We start from the raw sequence: 17,739 nt of genomic DNA, 5'->3' as shown, positions 1-17,739 counted from the left end.
AGGTGCAGCCGTTGTGAGGTTCCCCGGAAGGCTAGTGGTAGGTTCCAGCCCGGGCCTGCGGCATGAAGGGAAGAGCCGCAGGTGGGAACCCTCGCGGGGCGGGCGCGTTTCCAAGGCTGAGTCCGCGCGGGGTTTTTCCCTTGGTGCCACCGTCCTTCCCCACCGCGGGAGCAGCGGCGCACCAGGGCGGGAGGGCTGTAGCCGCGAACCTCGCCCGGGCTGCTGGGCACCCTCGGTGGAGAGCGGCGGGCGCTGGCTCCGGGTCCAGGATCGGCCGCGCCTAGGGGGAGGAGCCTTCCTGTCCCAAGGGGCGAGCTGCGGGGTGGCGGGCAAGGGGAGGTGGGGGCCGCGGTTTGGCCCAGCGGGTGGGGGGCTTTGGCTGGCGGGAGGTGCGAGGGGGGCCGCCCCGGTTTGGCTGGACTCGCGTGCCTTGGGGGACTCGAAGGAGCAGGTTTCTGGGCGGGATCTGAGCGGAGGGGCGGCCTGAGGCCAGTTTGGGACTGGTATTTCAGGTCTGTGAGCAGTGTGCCGCGCATGCAGGGGAAGCCCGGGGTAGGAGGCGTGGACAGGAGGGCAGCAGAGGAAAGCGAAGTGCAAGCCCGTCTGGTGTTGTCCAAGGGTTTACTTGAAGGTAAATCTCAGTCAGTGGTGAAGGATTGGATGAAAGGGGGCAGGAAAGATCCAGGGAGGGGACTGCTTTTTCAAGCGCCTTCCGCACTCCCAGGATGGGACCAGCATTGATTTGGTGGGCTTGGAAGTACGGCATACAAAAGACTCAAACAATTTGAAAGATGTAATCTTTATTTGCTGATGTGATCAATTATCCATTGTCACAAGAAGCAGAGCTCTGTTGCATTTGAATTCATATGCTTGACATTCATCAAACAACCTGTGAAGCACTCCACTTTTCCATCACTTTTTCCTTCGTTTCTTTTTTCATCAGTTCTTTCCCTCTTCTTGGGGGTAGTTCCATCCCTCTCTTCCTTGGATTGGTTGCATAATTAGATACTTATATGAAATTCAATAAAATCATTAATAGTTTTTTTAATCTCTCCGCCACAACTTGGATACACTGGAGGGAGCAATGATATGGGTAGTAGGGAGGCCAAAGAGGAGGAGGTTGCAGTAATCAAATTGGGAAATAATCAGGGCTTGTAAAAGTGTGTTAGCTGTTGGGACAGAGGAAAAAGTGGTGGGAGAGGGAGGAGCCTAAGATGACTCCCTGATCATGTAAGTAATATAGGCAATGGTGTTGTCAACTGTGATAGAGAATGGGAGACATGGGGAAGATATAGGAAGAAAGATAAGCTTAAATTGTTGAGGCCTCCATGAAGAAATGTGGGAGAGACAGACTCCAACTGATCCCAGACCTGCCCAGCCAAACTGCCCTTCACCGGAAAAGACAGAAATAGATCTGAGTATCATCACCATGGAGATAGAAATTGAAATTGTTATTGGAGGTCTCTGAGTGACGCTAAGAAGTAATGCTCATGAGCACATGGTATAGAAGAAAGCATGAAAGTGGATCCTCCCATTGTGTATTTTACCACCAGTCTTTATCTGAAGATTATACAATTCCCCAATCTTTGAAAAATCCTGCACATGACATGTGGTCAAGTTAATGTTATGAGGGAAATGTCACCTTTAGCATTATCAGAATTTGTGCACTTGTTTTTGCAGCCTTTATTCTGCTTCAACTGTAGTTTTTAATAGTAGTACTAAGATGTCGTTTCCCTGGTGGATTCTTTATTTTAGACAAGAGAAAAGGAAAATGACTGTTGGTATCTATTTTATTTTCTATATAGGTAAATCACCTTCATCATTGCAGTCATTGAACACCTTCCAACAGTGCATTAAATGACATGATTAGCATCTGTCACATGTAGTTCATTCTTTTTCTCATCCTCTCCCCAAGAAGGAAGCTATGTGTGCATTGCAGTGTTTTGTTCTGGTAGGTACAGCTTTTTAATAAGAACATGCTGCTTTGTATTCATATTGGAGAAGGCGAGGTTGAAAAAATGGACTTTACACTTGGAGTAGGTGATGAGGTTTGTGATGGTCCTTAGTTCCTATGGGAGTTTGTTCCACAGTCTGAGAAAGGTCTGTTTCCACCACAAGTGAGCATTACCCTTTCAGTAAAAGTTCATGGTACCTGAAGAGTGACCTTGCCGATCACCGTTCTTATCCTGGCACTTCAGGTGATCTTTTAGGTGTCCTGGGCTCAGGTTGTTGAGTGCCTTGAAGATAAGGAACAAAACCTTGAATTTGACTTGAAATTGCCTATGGGAGGACACTGTAGAGAGCAGGGGACAGGTTTGATGTAGCTGTGGTGGCCTGTTTTGCCAAGGAGAGGTACTGAGTTCTGTACTAGTTAGAGATTGATGGTTTCATGCCCAGGTATGTTATGCTGCTGTAGTCCAGCTGAGAAGTAACAAAGATACTTATAGCTGAGGCAAGGTTATCATTCTCCAGAATAAAGGATCTTCTTGGCAACCAGAAATGATAGGAAGTATTGCTCATGGTCACTGCTGTGTGTGTGTTTTAGTTTCAGCAAAGAACCCCCAGGAATGCTTCCAAATTACAGACTAAGTTGAACAATTGTGGGCCTACATCTTCAACCGAAGGACTACAGCAATTGCAAACTTCTTGGATGAAATTATCCTATTGAAATCACTGAAAAATGATGATGCAGAGATAACTGCTATGGTTAAGATTGAATGTTAACATTATGGACCACTAGAATTGGGGCTAGAAATTTAGTCTCTCGCTGAGGGGTGAAAATGAGTTTTGAGTGAGCATAGTCCCAATTGTAAGAAGCTTGTCTATGTTCTGCTATTGCTGGGATGCATCTGCTGCTGATGCCAAAACCCTCCAGTTGCACAATAGCATCACCAGTGAAGTAAAGAGGTAGCTACCACCTAGGCTGACCAGATGAAAGGAAGAAAATATCGGGACAAATTGTGTCCTGACCAAAGATCGGTCGGGGACGCAGGACAAACACCTAAATATCGGGATGGTCCCGATTTTATCGGGACGTCTGGTCACTCTACTACCACCCCTCTCTGCAGCAGCTCTTCTTTGTGGCAGAGACCTATCTCTCCTCCTGCCCCTGAGGAAATGCCTGCCAAAGAGACACCATTGCTTCTTTTGACCTTGCCCTGCTGCTAATGGAGATTATGGCTAATAACATCTGGCAGGTACCATCTGGCTTGAAATGTGAAGCCTTTCTATAGTACTTGATTATCTGATCCAAGTTACCTGGGAGTAGTCGTCTCTACAGGTTGTATCTCATATTGAAGATGCAGGGCACTTCATACAAATTTAATGCAACTGTCAGGCACTTGGCAAATTTCTCATCTGGGTAGTTTGAGGGCTCCTGGTCAGTTCTGGCATGACTCTTCTCCCACTTTATTTTCAGAAAAATAAACTCCCAATACATGTTACCTCTACACATACATCACCTCATTTTCATATGGTAATTAGCACCTTGTCATGCTATTAACTGCTGCTTCTGCCCTTTGCCGCCACACCATACCTCAACCTTGTTTGCATCTGACCTGCCCACACTAATAATACCATTTTTTCCTTGCTTTATTGGTTTCAGAAATCCCTGTTATCAAACCGGAAGTGGGGAGTATGCAATGTGAGAAGAATGAATCTGACTTTATTAGAGTCAGAAACTCTGAAATTTCTTTCATGTGCCGCCTCTGTTGTAAAGGAGAGATTCATGATTTGGGTTGCTGGATATGTCCCCTACATACCTTAGATCTCTTTTGCTATACTTCACTAGGACGCTGAGATGGGGATGAAAGGGTAATTGTGTTTGCTAATTCCAGGGATTGGAATATTGGGATTCCACTGTTGCATGAGGCTACCACTGTAGTGAGAGCTGTGGCAGTTTTAATCACATCACCTCATGTGCTGCACTTATAAGGAAGCACTGCAGATCAGGTGGAAGTTTCTAGTAGCTATGTTACTTAGGCTGCAGTTTGTTTGCTACCCACCGACTCCTCTTGGCTTTTGGAGTTGCATGTACCCTGAGCTGCATGATCTTGTTAGTTGAGGGGAGAGTCTCACTGCCATTGTTTTACAGATTGCTGGAGGTCAGATCTGTGCAGCAACATGGACTCATCGGAGGAGACTGGGGGCTCCTCCACAGAAGAGAACTACTTTGTGAACTATACCTTCACTGACCGTTCTCACTCAGGCCGCGTAGCTCAGGGTATTATGAAGCTCTGTCTGGAGGATGAGCTCTTTGCTGATGTTACCATCTCAGTGGAAGGCAAAGAATTCCAGCTGCACCGGCTAGTCCTCTCAGCTCAGAGCTGCTTCTTTCGTTCCATGTTCACTTCCAACCTGAAGGAGGCTCACAACCAGGTGATTGAGCTGCAAGATGTTAGCGAGAGTGTTTTCCAACTCCTGGTGGACTATATTTACCATGGGACTGTAAAGCTGCGGGCAGAAGAGTTGCAGGAAACGTATGAGGTGGCAGATATGTATCAGCTGACTGCCCTTTTTGAGGAGTGCTCCCGTTTCCTGGCCCGCACGGTGCAGGTGAGAAACTGTCTTCAGGTTATGTGGCTGGCAGATCAACACAGTGACATGGAGCTCTACACAGCTGCAAAGCACTGTGCCAAGTCACATTTGTCACAGCTTCAGGATACAGAGGAGTTTCTGCACCTACCTCTCCGCCTGCTGACAGACATCCTTACAGGTAGGCACAAGGGGCTTATGAGACCTGCCAGGATGTGGGTGTGGAGAGAGATTTGGGGTGGCTGTCTCAGAGGTTTGTGGGGATTATCTGAACAACCAGCAGGGTGGCTTTGAAGAAGGCCAGGAGGATGGGATTCAGAGGACCCAACTATCTTATTCAGAGGCTGATCAAAGCAAGTCTTCCCATAGCAAACCATCCAGCATAACTTATTCAAAGAAGCCTTGGTAACTGTAGCTGGCAGTGAAGCATCCACCCTTTGAGCAATAGCTACATTAACATAAAAGATGCTGGTAACATGGTCATATTGTCTATCTCACAGCAGTTCCTGGGGAAAGGGTAACAACCTCCAACCTCATAGGTTTCAGGGGATGCTTGCCATTAAACCTTATGGGGGTCCCTGCTCACTGATATCTCGGGTGTAGTTTATGAACCTTCAATGAACTGTTGAGCTTCCATCCTATGTGGTATCTTCAATAATATTATGAGTTTCCTCAAATAATTGTCAATTTCAGTAGAAAGCATTTCAGAGCTGGATTTGTTTGTAAAGCGCCAAACACATGTTGTGTCATATCAAGTTGGTTTCCTATAGAAGACGCTTTGCTCCACTCATATTGTAGGGCTTTCAGAAGGCAATCAAGCCACATACATAGCTGGTGTAGGGGAGCCTATAATTGTATGTGCTTTTCTTCAGATTTTTGGAATGTTTGCAGGATTTTTCCAGAAATAACTCGATGGTACATTAAGTCTGTTTGCTAGCTCCCTTAACAGCTTGGGATGCATGTTGTCCCAATAATGTCTATATGTCATCTTCCAAGGATTCCCTTATCTTTTTAGCGAGAGCTATTTTTACAGGGGCTTCCTCCTGTCTTAGTTACCTGAACTTCACTTCTTTTGGAAAACAAGATCTAAAGGTGGTGCCCAGTATTTCAGCCATTTGAGTCATGATTAATTCCAGCCCTTTCATTCTCTTTTAATGCTTTCTCCCTACTGTCTTTTTCCTTCTGGTATTATGGAGGTGCTGGTTGCGACTCCATAATTAAGGTTGGGTACCATTTTTCATTTAAAGCAGGGCTTCAATGTCTTGTTTGTGTGAAAAATACAGTACATCATCCCCAACTTTACTGCACATTCTTCTACTACAGAATGAATTTTCAAAGTATTTACAAGTAAATCTGTTATTTTGTTTATGATAAAATTAATTAAAGATGTGGTCCTTTGTTACATTTCTTAATCTGCCTTTTCTTTGTCCTGAATGATCTTAACAATAGAATAATAATGCAGACACTTCAAACTTTCCATATACTTAAAATTAATTGAAATTTTATGCATAGGCCATATTTGAAGAAAGTAGGGTATAACTTTAATGTAGTTATAAACAATTGTATCTAATTGTTAGGATTGTATACACTAGACAGGTAACTCAAGTGGAGCCTATTGGTTGCAGTGAGTCAGTGGTATGAAGGAGAGCGGACACGTGTCAAGAGTTCTCACATGTCAAGATGCTTGGCCCATCTGCCACTGCTCTTTAAAAATTCTATGGCTTCATGCTGGCTTGGGCATCAGTGCTTGAAAGGCTTCCCTGTGGTACTGCTTTGATGGCTCTACAATGTGTTGAGACAGCACTGCCAGGGTAATTCAGGCAGGACTATGGGGGAGTCCTTAAAATTCAGTGATACTGGGAATAGCGGATTGAGCTCACCCTGGTGCTCTCTGCTTAGCAGTATTTTAATTAACACAGCCCTCCAATAAGTCAACTGCAAATTAAGGGCCAGATTCACCGGAATGCTTTGTGCTGCTCCAGCAAGGCAAAGCAGCTGTGAACCCACCCTCGCTGGCAGCTGTGCACTGCTTTGGAGGTACTGGTGAATCTATCCATAAAAGTTAAATTAAAAAAAATTAAGATTGTTACTGAATATCTGCAAATCGTTAGAAATATCGCATGGTAGCATTTTCTAGGTTAGGGTGTGTATGAAACTTTTTAATTAAAAAATACTTAGGAAATCCACAGACAAGCTGTTCAGATGGAGTTAGGGTTGAAAGTGTGTATCAGTATCTCAAGGGTACAAAAAACGTACAGCTTGTTTGTAATTACCCTAAAAACATGCATTTGGTTGGGAGATGTCCAGGTAACCTCCATGCTGGATTTTAACATTGAGAGGGAAGAAAATGAAGTAAGAAAGGATACAGCCGTGGGTAGGAGAATGGACATAAGGAGGAAGGGTAGCGTAGATACCAGTCTAATAGGTGAAACTGGCGGTAGAATGTCTGGGCCTAATCAGGTAAAGAATGTGAGCGAAGCCAAACAGCAAAAATTAAGATGTCTGTACACCAATGCGAAGTCAAACCAGATATTATAGGGATAACAGAAACATGGTGGAATAGTAGTCCTGACTGGAGTACAGGTATTGAAGGGTATGTGCTGTTTAGGAAAGACAGAAATAAAGGCAAAGGTGGTGGAGTAGCATTGTATATCAATGATGAGGTAGACTGTAAAGAAATAAGAAGGGATGGAATGGATAAGACAGAGTCTGTCTAGGCAAAAATCACATTGGGGAAGAAAGCTATTAGAGCCTCCCCTGGGATAGTGCTTGGGGTGTGCTGTAGACCACCGGGATCTGATTTGGATATGGATAGAGACCTCTTTAATGTTTTTAAGTAAATAAATATTAATGGGAATTCTGTGATCATGGGAGACTTTAACTTCCCAGATATAGACTGGAAGACAAGTGCTAGTAATAATAATAGGGCTCAGATTTCCCTGAATGCGATAGCTGATGGATTTCTTCACCAAGTAGTTGCTGAACCAACAAGAGGGGATGCCATTTTAGATTTGGTTTTGGTGAGTAGTGAGGACCTCATAGAAGAAATGGTTGCAGGGGACAATTTTGGTTCGAGCCATCATGAGCTAATTCAGTTTAAACTAAATAGAAGGGTAAACAAAAATAGATTTGTGACTAGGGTTTTTGATTTCAAAAGGGCTAACTTTACAAAATTAAGGGAATTCGTTAGGGAAGTGGATTGGACTGAAGAACTTGTGGATCTAAAGGCGAAGGAGGCCTGGAATTACTTCAACTCAAAGTTGCAGAAACTATCAGAAGCCTGCATCCCAAGAAAGGGGAAACAATTAATAAGCAGGAGTTGTAGACCAAGCTGGATGAGCAAGCATCTCAGAGAGGTGATTAAGAAAAAGCAGAAAGCCTACAAGGAGTGGAAGATGGGAGGGATCAGCAAGGAAAGCTACCTTATTGAGGTCAGAACATGTAGGGATAAAGTGAGAAAGGCCAAAAGCCATATAGAGTTGGACCTTGCAGAGGGAATTAAAACCAATAGTAAAAGGTTCTATAGCCATATAAATAAGAAAAAACAAAGAAAGAAGAAGTGGGGCTGCTAAACACTGAGGAAGGGGGGGAAGTTAAGGATACTCTAGGCATGGCCCAATATCTAAACAAATACTTTGCCTCAGTCTTTAATGAGGCTAATAAGGAGCTTAGGGAAAATGGTAGGATGACAAATGGGAATGAGGATATGCGGGTAGATATTACCACATCTGAGGTGGAAGCCAAACTCGAACAGCTTCATGGGACTAAATCGGGGGGTCCAGATAATCTTCATCCAAGAATATTGAAGGAACTGGCACATGAAATTGCAAGCCCATTAGCAAGAATTTTTAATGAATCTGTAAACTCAGGGGTTGTACCGTATGACTGGAGAATTGCTAACATAGTTCCTATTTTTAAGAAAGGAAAAACAAGTGATCTGGGTAACTACCGGCCTGTTTGTTTGACATCTGTAGTATGCAAGGTCTTGGAAAAAATGTTGAAGGAGAAAGTAGATAAGGACATTGAGGTCAATGGTAATTGGGACAAAATACAATATGGTTTCACAAAAGCTAGATCATGCCAAACCAACTTGATCACCTTCTTTGAGAAGGTAACAGATCTTTTGGACAAAGGAACTGCAGTGGATCTAATTTACCTCGATTTTAGTAAGGCATTTGATATGGTTCCACATGGGGAATTATTAGCTAAATTTGAAAAGATGGCGATCAGTATGAAAATTGAAAAGTGGATAAGGAACTGGTTAAAGGGGAGACTACAACTGGTCATAATGAAAGGTGAACTGTCAGGCTGGAGGGAGGTTACTAGTGGAGTTCCTCGGATCGGTTTTGGGACCAATCTTATTTAATCTTTTTATTACTGACCTTGGCACAAAAAGTGGGAATGTGCTAATAAAGTTTGCGGATGACGCAAAGCTGGGAGGTATTGCCAATACAGAAAAGGACCGGGATATCATACATGGAGTAATAGTAATAGGATGAAATTTAATAGTGAATAGTGCAAGGTCATGCATTTAGGGATTAATAACAAGAATTTTTTGTATAAGCTGGGGACGCATCAGTTGGAAGTAACAGAGGAGGAGAAGGACCTCGGAGTATTGATTGATCATAGGATGACTATGAGCCGCCAATGTGATATGGCCGTGAAAAAAGATAATGCAGTCTTGGGATGCACCAGGCGAGGCATTTCCAGTAGAGCTAAGGAGGTGTTAGTACCATTATACAAGGCATTGGTGAGACCTCATCTGGAATACTGTGTGCAGTTCTCGTCTCCCATGTTTAAGAAGGATGAATTTGAACTGGAACAGGTACAGAGAAGGGCTACTAGGATGATCTGAGGAAGGAAAACTTGTCTTATGCAAGGAGACTCAAAGAGCTTGGCTTGTTTAGCCTAACCAAAAAAAAAAGGCTGAGGGGAGATATGATTGCTCTCTATAAATATATTCAAGGGATAAATACCAGGGAGGGAGAGGAATTAATTAAGCTCAGTACTAATGTGGACACAAGAACAAATGGATATAAACTGGCCATCAGGAAGTTTAGACTTGATATTAGATGAAGGTTTCTAACCATCAGAGGAGTGAAGTTCTGGAACAGCCTTCCAAGGGGAGCCGTGGGGGCAAAAGAAATATCTGGCTTCAAGACTAAGCTTGATAAGTTTATGGAAGGGATGATATGATGGGATAGCCTAATTTTGGCAATTGATTGATCTTTGACTATTAGCGGTAAATATGCCCAATGGCCTGTGATGGGATATTAGATGGGGTGGGATCTGAGTTACTACAGAGAATTCTTTCCTGGGTGTCTGGCTGGTGAGTCTTGCCCACATGCTCAGGGTTTAGCTGATCGCCATATTTGGGGTCGGGAAGGAATTTTCCTCCAGGGCAGATTGGCAGAGGTCCTGGGGGTTTTTCGCCTTCCTCTGTAGCGTGGGTCACGGGTCACTTGCTGGAGGATTCTCTGCACCTTGAAGTCTTTAAACCACAATTTGAGGACTTCAGTAGCTCAGACATAGGTTAGGGTTTGATACAGGAGTGGGTGGGTGAGATTCTGTGGCCTGCGTTGTGCAGGAGGTCAGACTAGACGATCATAATGGTCCCTTCTGACCTTAAAGTCTATGATTCTATTATTATTAAACCCAGGAAATTCAGAGTTAAGGTTACACTTAAAAGAAATCCAAACATATTAAGATAAGAAAAAAACAGTTAAGGCACTTAAACAGCCTTAACTCTGACCTTTAGTGACACCATGCAATAACCATGGGATTAGGATTATGGCATTTTAATGTTTGTGGTCCCAGATTAGGTTGGTTTGATTGTTTTGTTTAAAGGCTCCTGTGGTGGGTTTTTTCCCCTTGTGCAATTGTGTTCCCCAGGTAGGCCTGTAAAATGGGCCCCAAACGGAAATACACCCATAGTGTGGTTAGGCAGAAGCACTATGTTAGCTTAAGCACTCCCTGTACTACAACCCAGTTAGTGGAAGCCCGAGGAAAATAAGCAAGCATTAGTGATAAGCATTAAAACAAATGTAATGCAGATGATGTTTTATTTATAAAACTTGTCCATTGCTAGGCCATTGGACACATTTCCAGAATAAAACCATACATTTAACTTGTGTGTTGGTTGCTACAGCCAGTGATTTAGACAATCCCAGTAATAATGGATCAACCCTAAACAGAATAAACTCCCTCATTATGAGCAAACAGGTGGGTCTTGTCTAATGCACTGAATGCAAACTAACTTGGGGCTCTGTCAGGCCCAGAGGAAGCAGATTTCAGAGTCAAGGAACCTTCAGAAGGAATGTCATGCCTCACACAATCCAAGCTGAGTCTAGAGAGGATTCCACATAGGGGGAGCGATGATCTCTCAGGCAGTCATATCTGAAACTAGATACAATCACCTAGCACGCTGTTGGCAATTTACTAAAGATACAAGGGTTTATGGCTTAACCAAGGATTAATACTGTACATGGAAGCAAATAGAAAACCAGTGCAGCCTATTAAGTACAGGTGTATTGTGGTTCAGCACCAGTAGGCAAGCTTCAAGAAGAGCATGTTGCAGCAATCCTGCCTGTATGTAACAAAGGTGAAGGTCCAGATCTGAGAAGAAGGATCATAGTTGTCTGTCTAAGTGCAGACTGAGGAAAAGTGTTGCTGGTGCTGTTAGTTGGGCTTCCAGGAGCAGCAAGAGATCTAAAAGACCTATAGGTCCAAACCTCACTGCCTAAGTGAGAAGATGTTTGTTCCTCTCTGAGCATCATGGTGCAATGTTTCCCTCCTTCCCCCCACTGACTCTGTGATGCAGGCATAGGGTATGATGAGTTGGGAATATATCTGTACAGTTTATGAATTCTTTGTGAGACTATGCACCCTATGTGTTTGTGTCAAGCTGCAAACTCCATTTTGAATGTGCAGCCTTTTGCCTTCTCTGTGGTCTGTTTGCTTCCATGTTGGATTGAGATTCCAAAGACTGGTGGCAAAAGAATAATAATAAAGAGTAGTTGATGCTAAGTTCCCAATCATTGGAAATCTGTTCAATCTAGACCAAAGTGGTCCCTGCCCAGAAGAACTGATTTAGCAATGGGCAAGTAACCTGGCAGGGGTTTGTGCTCATACGGAGAAGCTGACATGGGTTTTAAAAAGTGCAGAAGTTTTTCTGCTCAGAGGGACATTTTTCTCCAGTCCACGAGGGAGAGACCACCCACCACGTAACAACTGGTGTGAGGCAGGGGATTCCCTGACTGTCTGGACATTGATGATCCCTAAGGACTCCCAAGGGAAGGGTGAGCTAGAAAGTGAGGGACTGAGGTGTTTAAGATATTTGTTGTCTTGTGTGACCTCTACTGACTTGTTCTTTATTTGATTAAGTATAAAAGAGCATAAAAGGTGTTAGACTCTGTGCAGAGTGTGTTCACTGCTTCACAACTGCTGCGTGCCCCTGCGAGTTAAACTGTAAACCAGAAGCTTCATGCCTTTAGGGTGGTGGTATGGGAAAGGGACATGTTTAAGTACCTGGAGTATCTTGGGGGTAAGCACTGGTCCTGGAGGCCTATGGCAAATGTCCTGAGGAGCTCCATCTCCAAGAAGGGCTAGCAGACTGAGAATCAGTGCCCAGGAAATGGGCCAGAGGGACCCAGGGAAGAACCACTGATGCAGACTGCTGGGGCTCCAGAAGCTTAATGGGATCCAGAGCACAGAAGCTTGGATTCCTCTCTCAGAAGTCCTAGTGAGTGCCCATGAAGGGTGTTTGCTAAGATCTGTGACATTAGCTCACTGACTTTGACTTATGGTACAGGGACCCCTCAAATAGAACATTTGCTGTGTCACCCAAGAAGCAGTGTCTCCTGATGTTGAACCAGATAGACTTGATATAGGTGCCTAGTTGCTCCTGCTGGCCATACTAGCCAGGTTTTATAAACCTCAGCCTCACTCTTGCTCAAGATAGGGTTTGTTGGTGTCCTCATAGTGGGAAGAGGTTATGAGGAAAAGGCTGGTTGTTCAGCTCACGCCTTGAGAATAGCATGTCAATTTATTGTAAATTCTTTTGTCTCTGAAACTACAGATGGTGTTCCATGTTCACAGAATCCAACAGTTGCCATAGAAACCTGGATCAACTTCAACAAAGAGGAGCGGGCAGGCTTCTCGGAGGTACTGCGATCCAGTCTAAAGGTATGGATGGCCCCTGTGCCCCGCAGTTAATGCAGTTATCATACTGCTCTGGTTCCCTACTCGATGAGGAAGGGCTCCTGCCCTCATTTGTGACCTCCTAGTGTTTGAAAAAGTTGTGGCTTCAATACCAGGAATGCACATCCACAGGTAGAAAACCCCAGGTACTGTCAATGGCCTCAGCCTCGAGGCTGATCTTGCCAATAGGGTTAACTAATCAGTGGTATTAGCCTGGTGTTCCCCAAGTACACAGGTAAGGGGCCAGTTTAGAAAGCTTAAAGCTTGGTATTCTCATGACTATAATTCTGCTCCCTGAGCATTTCCTAGCCGTTAACTGAACTGAAGCCTGACCATGTAGATTCAGGTGCAGGGCACTGCTCATTTTACCAGGTCAGGAATAAAAGGTGCCTAGACAAGGCTTGAAGCACAGGGTGTGGAGGATGTAGGAGCCTGAGACCTTATAGTCAAGTGAGGCTGAGATGACTTAACACAGAGCTACTGGGCCCCAAAACTCCCTAAAGGGAATGGAGCTTTGAATGCTGCTGGCAGGTGTGTTGTGACAACTCCTACCTGGATTCTGACAAAAATCCCTTTTCTCTCTCAGGAGATTGGGGAGAACGTTCACATCTACCTGATTGGGAAGGAGTCATCGCGTACGCACTCACTTGCTGTGTCTCTGCATTGTGCTGATGATGACTCAATCAGTGTGAGTGGCCAGAATAGCCTGTGCCATCAGATCACTGCAGCTTGCAAGCATGGCAGTGACCTGTATGTCGTAGGGGGCTCCATTCCACGGCGCATGTGGAAATGTAACAATGCCACCATAGACTGGGAATGGTGTGCTCCTCTGCCCCGTGACCGGCTCCAACACACCCTTGTCTCCGTGCCCAGCAAGGATGCTATATACTCACTGGGAGGCAAGACGTTGCAGGACACTCTCTCCAATGCTGTCATATACTACAGAGTGCGAGACAATGTGTGGACAGAGACCAGCCAGCTGGAAGTAGCTGTCTCTGGGGCTGCAGGTGCCAACCTCAATGGTATCATTTACCTGCTGGGTGGGGAGGAGAATGATCTGGACTTCTTCACTAAGCCCTCCCGGCTCATTCAGTGCTATGACACCAATACAGAGAAGTGCCACGTGAAGCCTTATGTACTGCCTTTTGCAGGGCACATGCATGCCGCTGTGCATAAAGACCTAGTGTTCATTGTGGCTGAGGGGGACTCGCTGCTGTGCTATAATCCCCTCCTGGATAGCTTCACCCGACTCTGTCTGCCAGATGCCTGGAGCTCAGTACCATCCCTCTGGAAAATTGCCAGTTGTAACGGCAGCATCTATGTCTTTCGGGATCGTTACAAAAAGGGAGATGCCAACACCTTCAAACTCAACCCAGCCACGTCTGTGGTGACTGTCACCAGTGGCATCAAGGTGCTGCTCACTAACCTGCAGTTTGTGCTGGCTTGAGGTGACAAGCCCACGGACAAGACATGAACATTCTGTAGAGCAGCTTAGAGATACTCAGTTTCCTTAGCACTTGCCCCAACAAGACCAGCTCACAGCACCATAGAGTGCCCCCTCCTCTTTAGCCCTGCTTGCAGGCAGTATGAGTCTCCTGGATGTGAGGCTGTTTTCCCTTTCAGTATACTCTCTAAGTTGACTTACAGCATCTTAAATCCCAGATAGACTAAATAGTGTTACTATGATCCTCTGATGTGAAGCTGTGTTTCAAGCTCAAATTGCAGCAGATAGGCTTCTTAGGCCTAGAACTATCCACCACCAGCAAGCCCTAGCATAAGCAGATAAACTCCTTTTTGTCACAGCCTTTTAATGTAATAGCCCAGGAGGCTGCATGTGCTGCTGCCATCACTAGTCACAGGGAATGGCCACCCTGTACACTCCCTAAAAAAGCTCTATGCAGTTTGAAATGGGGCTCCAATATGAATGTTTCTTGCTAAGGCTACAGGACTGGCTTCAGGCCAGAGGCACTGACTAAAGTGGACTGTACTGTAGACTGATTTAGAGGTGGGTCCAAGTCCCTGACTTGGTTGTGCTCTGCCCTAACATAGGGGAGATGGACTTGCTGCTACTTTGCCACCTAGCAGAAAGAGGAAAACTATCCTTAAAATACTATTGTGCCAATGCTGGTTTCTAGCCCCAGTACTGGAGCTCCCATCCTGCTGACATTATATGACAGAGCTGTATGATGGTTAAAGATGAAACTAAAGTTCATTTTCTCACACCCTTCCCTGCTGGCACTGTAGCCCTTTAGGTGAGAGCCTAAATAAAAGTGTCTGGTGGGACAAAGATATGGCTTCTTTTTTGCTGGTGGTATTAATGCGAGAAGAGTTTGACACCACTGTCCCCTGCAGTAATGGCACTGATGTTTTCAACCAGAACACCTGGTTGAAAAGGGGCCCTCCCCAGCCTGCTGAAAATGAGGGAGGGTGGGGGAGAGTGAGCAGTGGAGGGCAGGGGGGGATGGAGTGAGCAGGGCGGTGCCTTGGCAAAGGGGAAGGGCAAGGGGGTTCGGTTTTGTTTGGTTAGAAAGTTGGCAACCCTAGGGTCAGGTATTGTATGTGTAAGGACATGATGCCAGAAGCTGTTAAGAAAAAAACCAAGCTTCCCATTGCTATTGTGCGTCTGAAAAGTTCTTTATTGGTTGTGCAGCAGTCCGTTCCTTATTAGTTCACTAGGAACTTGTGCTTGGTGTGGGGAGCTGATGGATGGTTTCTGGTAGCTCTTGCTGAGACTCTGCAGCTGCCTCAGCAATCACATTCCTGTGAAATCTTTCCAGGACCTGGACCTGCCTGGGGCGAACAAGGATGTGAGGACGGATCCTGGCAATGGCTTCTATTGCTTCCTGAGGGCTCCACTGGTACAGCTGGAAAGGCAGAAATCCAGAATGAAAATCCATTCTATCTAAAGATGGGTCAACACAGGTTTCTGGAGGGGCTAGCTTTCTTCTAGAGCCTAGTTTAGGTGGTCAAGGAAAGTGGCTCACTTTACCCCTCCTTGTACTGAATATTATCTCCTGCCTACCTCAGTGAGACATCCAGCTCTCAATAGGAGCTCCTGAGAGGACACTCCCTCAAATAGAGGGGTGCAAATGATTACCCGAGGCTCCATGTCTAGGGCCCTACCAAAGGTCCATTTTGGTCTATTTCACAGTCATAGGATTTTAAAAATTGTACATTTCATTATTTCAGCTATTTAAATCTGAAATTTCACAGTGTTGTAATTGTAGGAGTCCTGACCCAAAAAGGAGTGTGTGTGTGTGTGTGTGTGGGGGGGGGGGGGGGGTCAGAAGGTTATTGTAGGGAGGGTTGCACTGCTGCTGGCCAGCTCTGAAGGCAGCACAGAAGTAAGGGTGGCAATACTGTAAACACCCAACACCCCCCCCCCACAACACTCCCTTTTGGGTCAGGACCCCCAATTTGAGAAACACTCTCCCCTATGAAATCAGTATAGTATAAGGTAAAAGCACACAAAAGACCAGATTTCACAGTCCATGCTTTTCATGGCCGTGAATTTGGTAGGGCCTAGCCATGTCTCACCAAATTTGCATGCTTTTTGTGGACAGCTTCTCCTGCCCTAATCATAACAGAGCCCCTGGACAGACACAGCAGCTGTACTTTACCTGATATGCTTTCCTAATACAGGTGAAAGACTGACTCTGCTCTTGCTTCCCTCTGCTGCTCAAGCAAACACTAATGAATGCAGTACTAAGGGATTCCTGCACAAATGTAGAAATGCCAAAGGGTTCCAGAGTTGCACTCATTTTCAATATCAGTTTATGCTGTTATGAATCTGCCTCAGTTTGTGGGAACTTCAACTTTATTCTGTCTTGAGTTTGTTCTTACCCTTGATGCTGCATTTTATTTTGCATTTAAAGAAACAGTTAAACTGTGCAATTACTAGTTAGACTAGGCTTCCCATCAGCCTGAGCCCTGCAAGGTCCCTTTCTTGCCCCCTGAGAGCTCCACTTTCTTCAGCTGGCTAGCTGCTCACTCACGAGTCACTCTTCATTGCTCATGGGAGCGGCTAAGGGAAGCAGAGCCAATCAGGATTTATTACAGCAAGGAGTACCGACTAGGCCAGAGGTAGGCAAACTACAGCCTGCAGGACCCTCCTGCCCGGCACCTGAGCTACTGGCCCGAGAGGCGAGGCTAGCCTGTGGGATGCTCCTGGCCCCTCCCCTGCAGCCTCCGCTCACTGCACCGCCGGTGCAATACTCCGGGCGGCAAGGGCTGCGAGCTCATGCCAGGCAGCGCAACTGCAGAGCAGTGGCCTTACCCGGTGCTCTGTACTGCACGGTGGTGTGGCTAGCTCCAGCCGGGCGGCAGGGCTGCCTGTCCTGGTGCTCTGGGCGGTGCGGCTGTAGCACTGCCTGCCACCCGTGCTCCAGGCAGCGTGGTGGGGGCAGGGGGTTTGGAGAGAGGGCAGGGGAGTGGCTAGGGGGTGGGGTGGTCAGAGGGCAGCAAACAGGGATTGAATGGGGACAGGGGTCCCTAAGGGCAGTCAGGAAGGAGAGGGGAGGTTGGATACGGCAGCAGGTGGTGGAACAGGGAGGGGTGAATGTGGCAGGGGTCCGGGGGGGGGGGTCCCCAAACAGGGAACAGGTGGGGTTGGATGGGGCAGGAGTCCTGGCAGGGCTATCAGGGGATGAGAAGCAGGTGGGGTCAGATGGGCCACACCTGGCTGTTTGGGGAGGCACAGCGTCCTCTAACTAGCCCTCCATACAATTTCAGAAACCCAATGTAGCCCTCAGGCCAAAACGTTTGCCCGCCCCTGGACTAGGCCCTCTGCCTAGTAGCCACAGAATCTGCCAGAATAATCTAGGAAATTAAATGTGACAGCTGCCTCACACATTTAATTGCAGTCTATTTGCACATGAAGTCAAGAAACATCACCCATTCAGCTTCCATTGCCCATCTCTGTGCAGACAGCTGAGCAGCCAGAGGCATAACTGTACAGGAGAGTGCTAAGCAAGCTAGACTACTTCAGACAGAAACCACCTTGTGACA

General features: G+C 45.9%; 2 protein-coding genes across 2 annotated transcripts in view; one reads left to right on the top strand and one right to left on the bottom strand.

Moving 5' to 3' along the window:
• The first annotated feature begins 53 nt into the window (after positions 1-53).
• Positions 54-15,085, top strand: KBTBD4 (kelch repeat and BTB domain containing 4). Its single transcript, XM_024210891.2, has 4 exons — positions 54-81; positions 4,094-4,714; positions 12,611-12,717; positions 13,319-15,085. The coding sequence occupies exons 1-4, from the start codon at positions 63-65 to the stop codon at positions 14,177-14,179; spliced, it is 1,608 nt and encodes a 535-aa protein (XP_024066659.1). The 5' UTR covers positions 54-62; the 3' UTR covers positions 14,180-15,085.
• Positions 15,086-15,347: 262 nt separating this feature from the next.
• Positions 15,348-17,739, bottom strand: part of PTPMT1 (protein tyrosine phosphatase mitochondrial 1) — a 12,178-nt gene continuing 9,786 nt past the window's right edge. The window contains exon 4 of the mRNA XM_024210902.2: positions 15,348-15,596. Coding sequence (XP_024066670.1) covers positions 15,405-15,596 — 192 coding nt within the window. The 3' untranslated portion in view covers positions 15,348-15,404. The remainder of the gene's footprint in view (positions 15,597-17,739) is intronic.

The sequence above is a fragment of the Terrapene carolina genome, unplaced genomic scaffold, assembly GCF_002925995.2.
Source record: "Terrapene carolina triunguis isolate 2854851 unplaced genomic scaffold, T_m_triunguis-2.0 Scaffold96, whole genome shotgun sequence".
Taxonomy (NCBI): Eukaryota; Metazoa; Chordata; order Testudines; family Emydidae; genus Terrapene; species Terrapene triunguis.
The sequence above is the reverse complement of the archived record's forward strand: the minus strand, read 5'-3'. Positions and strand labels throughout refer to the sequence as shown.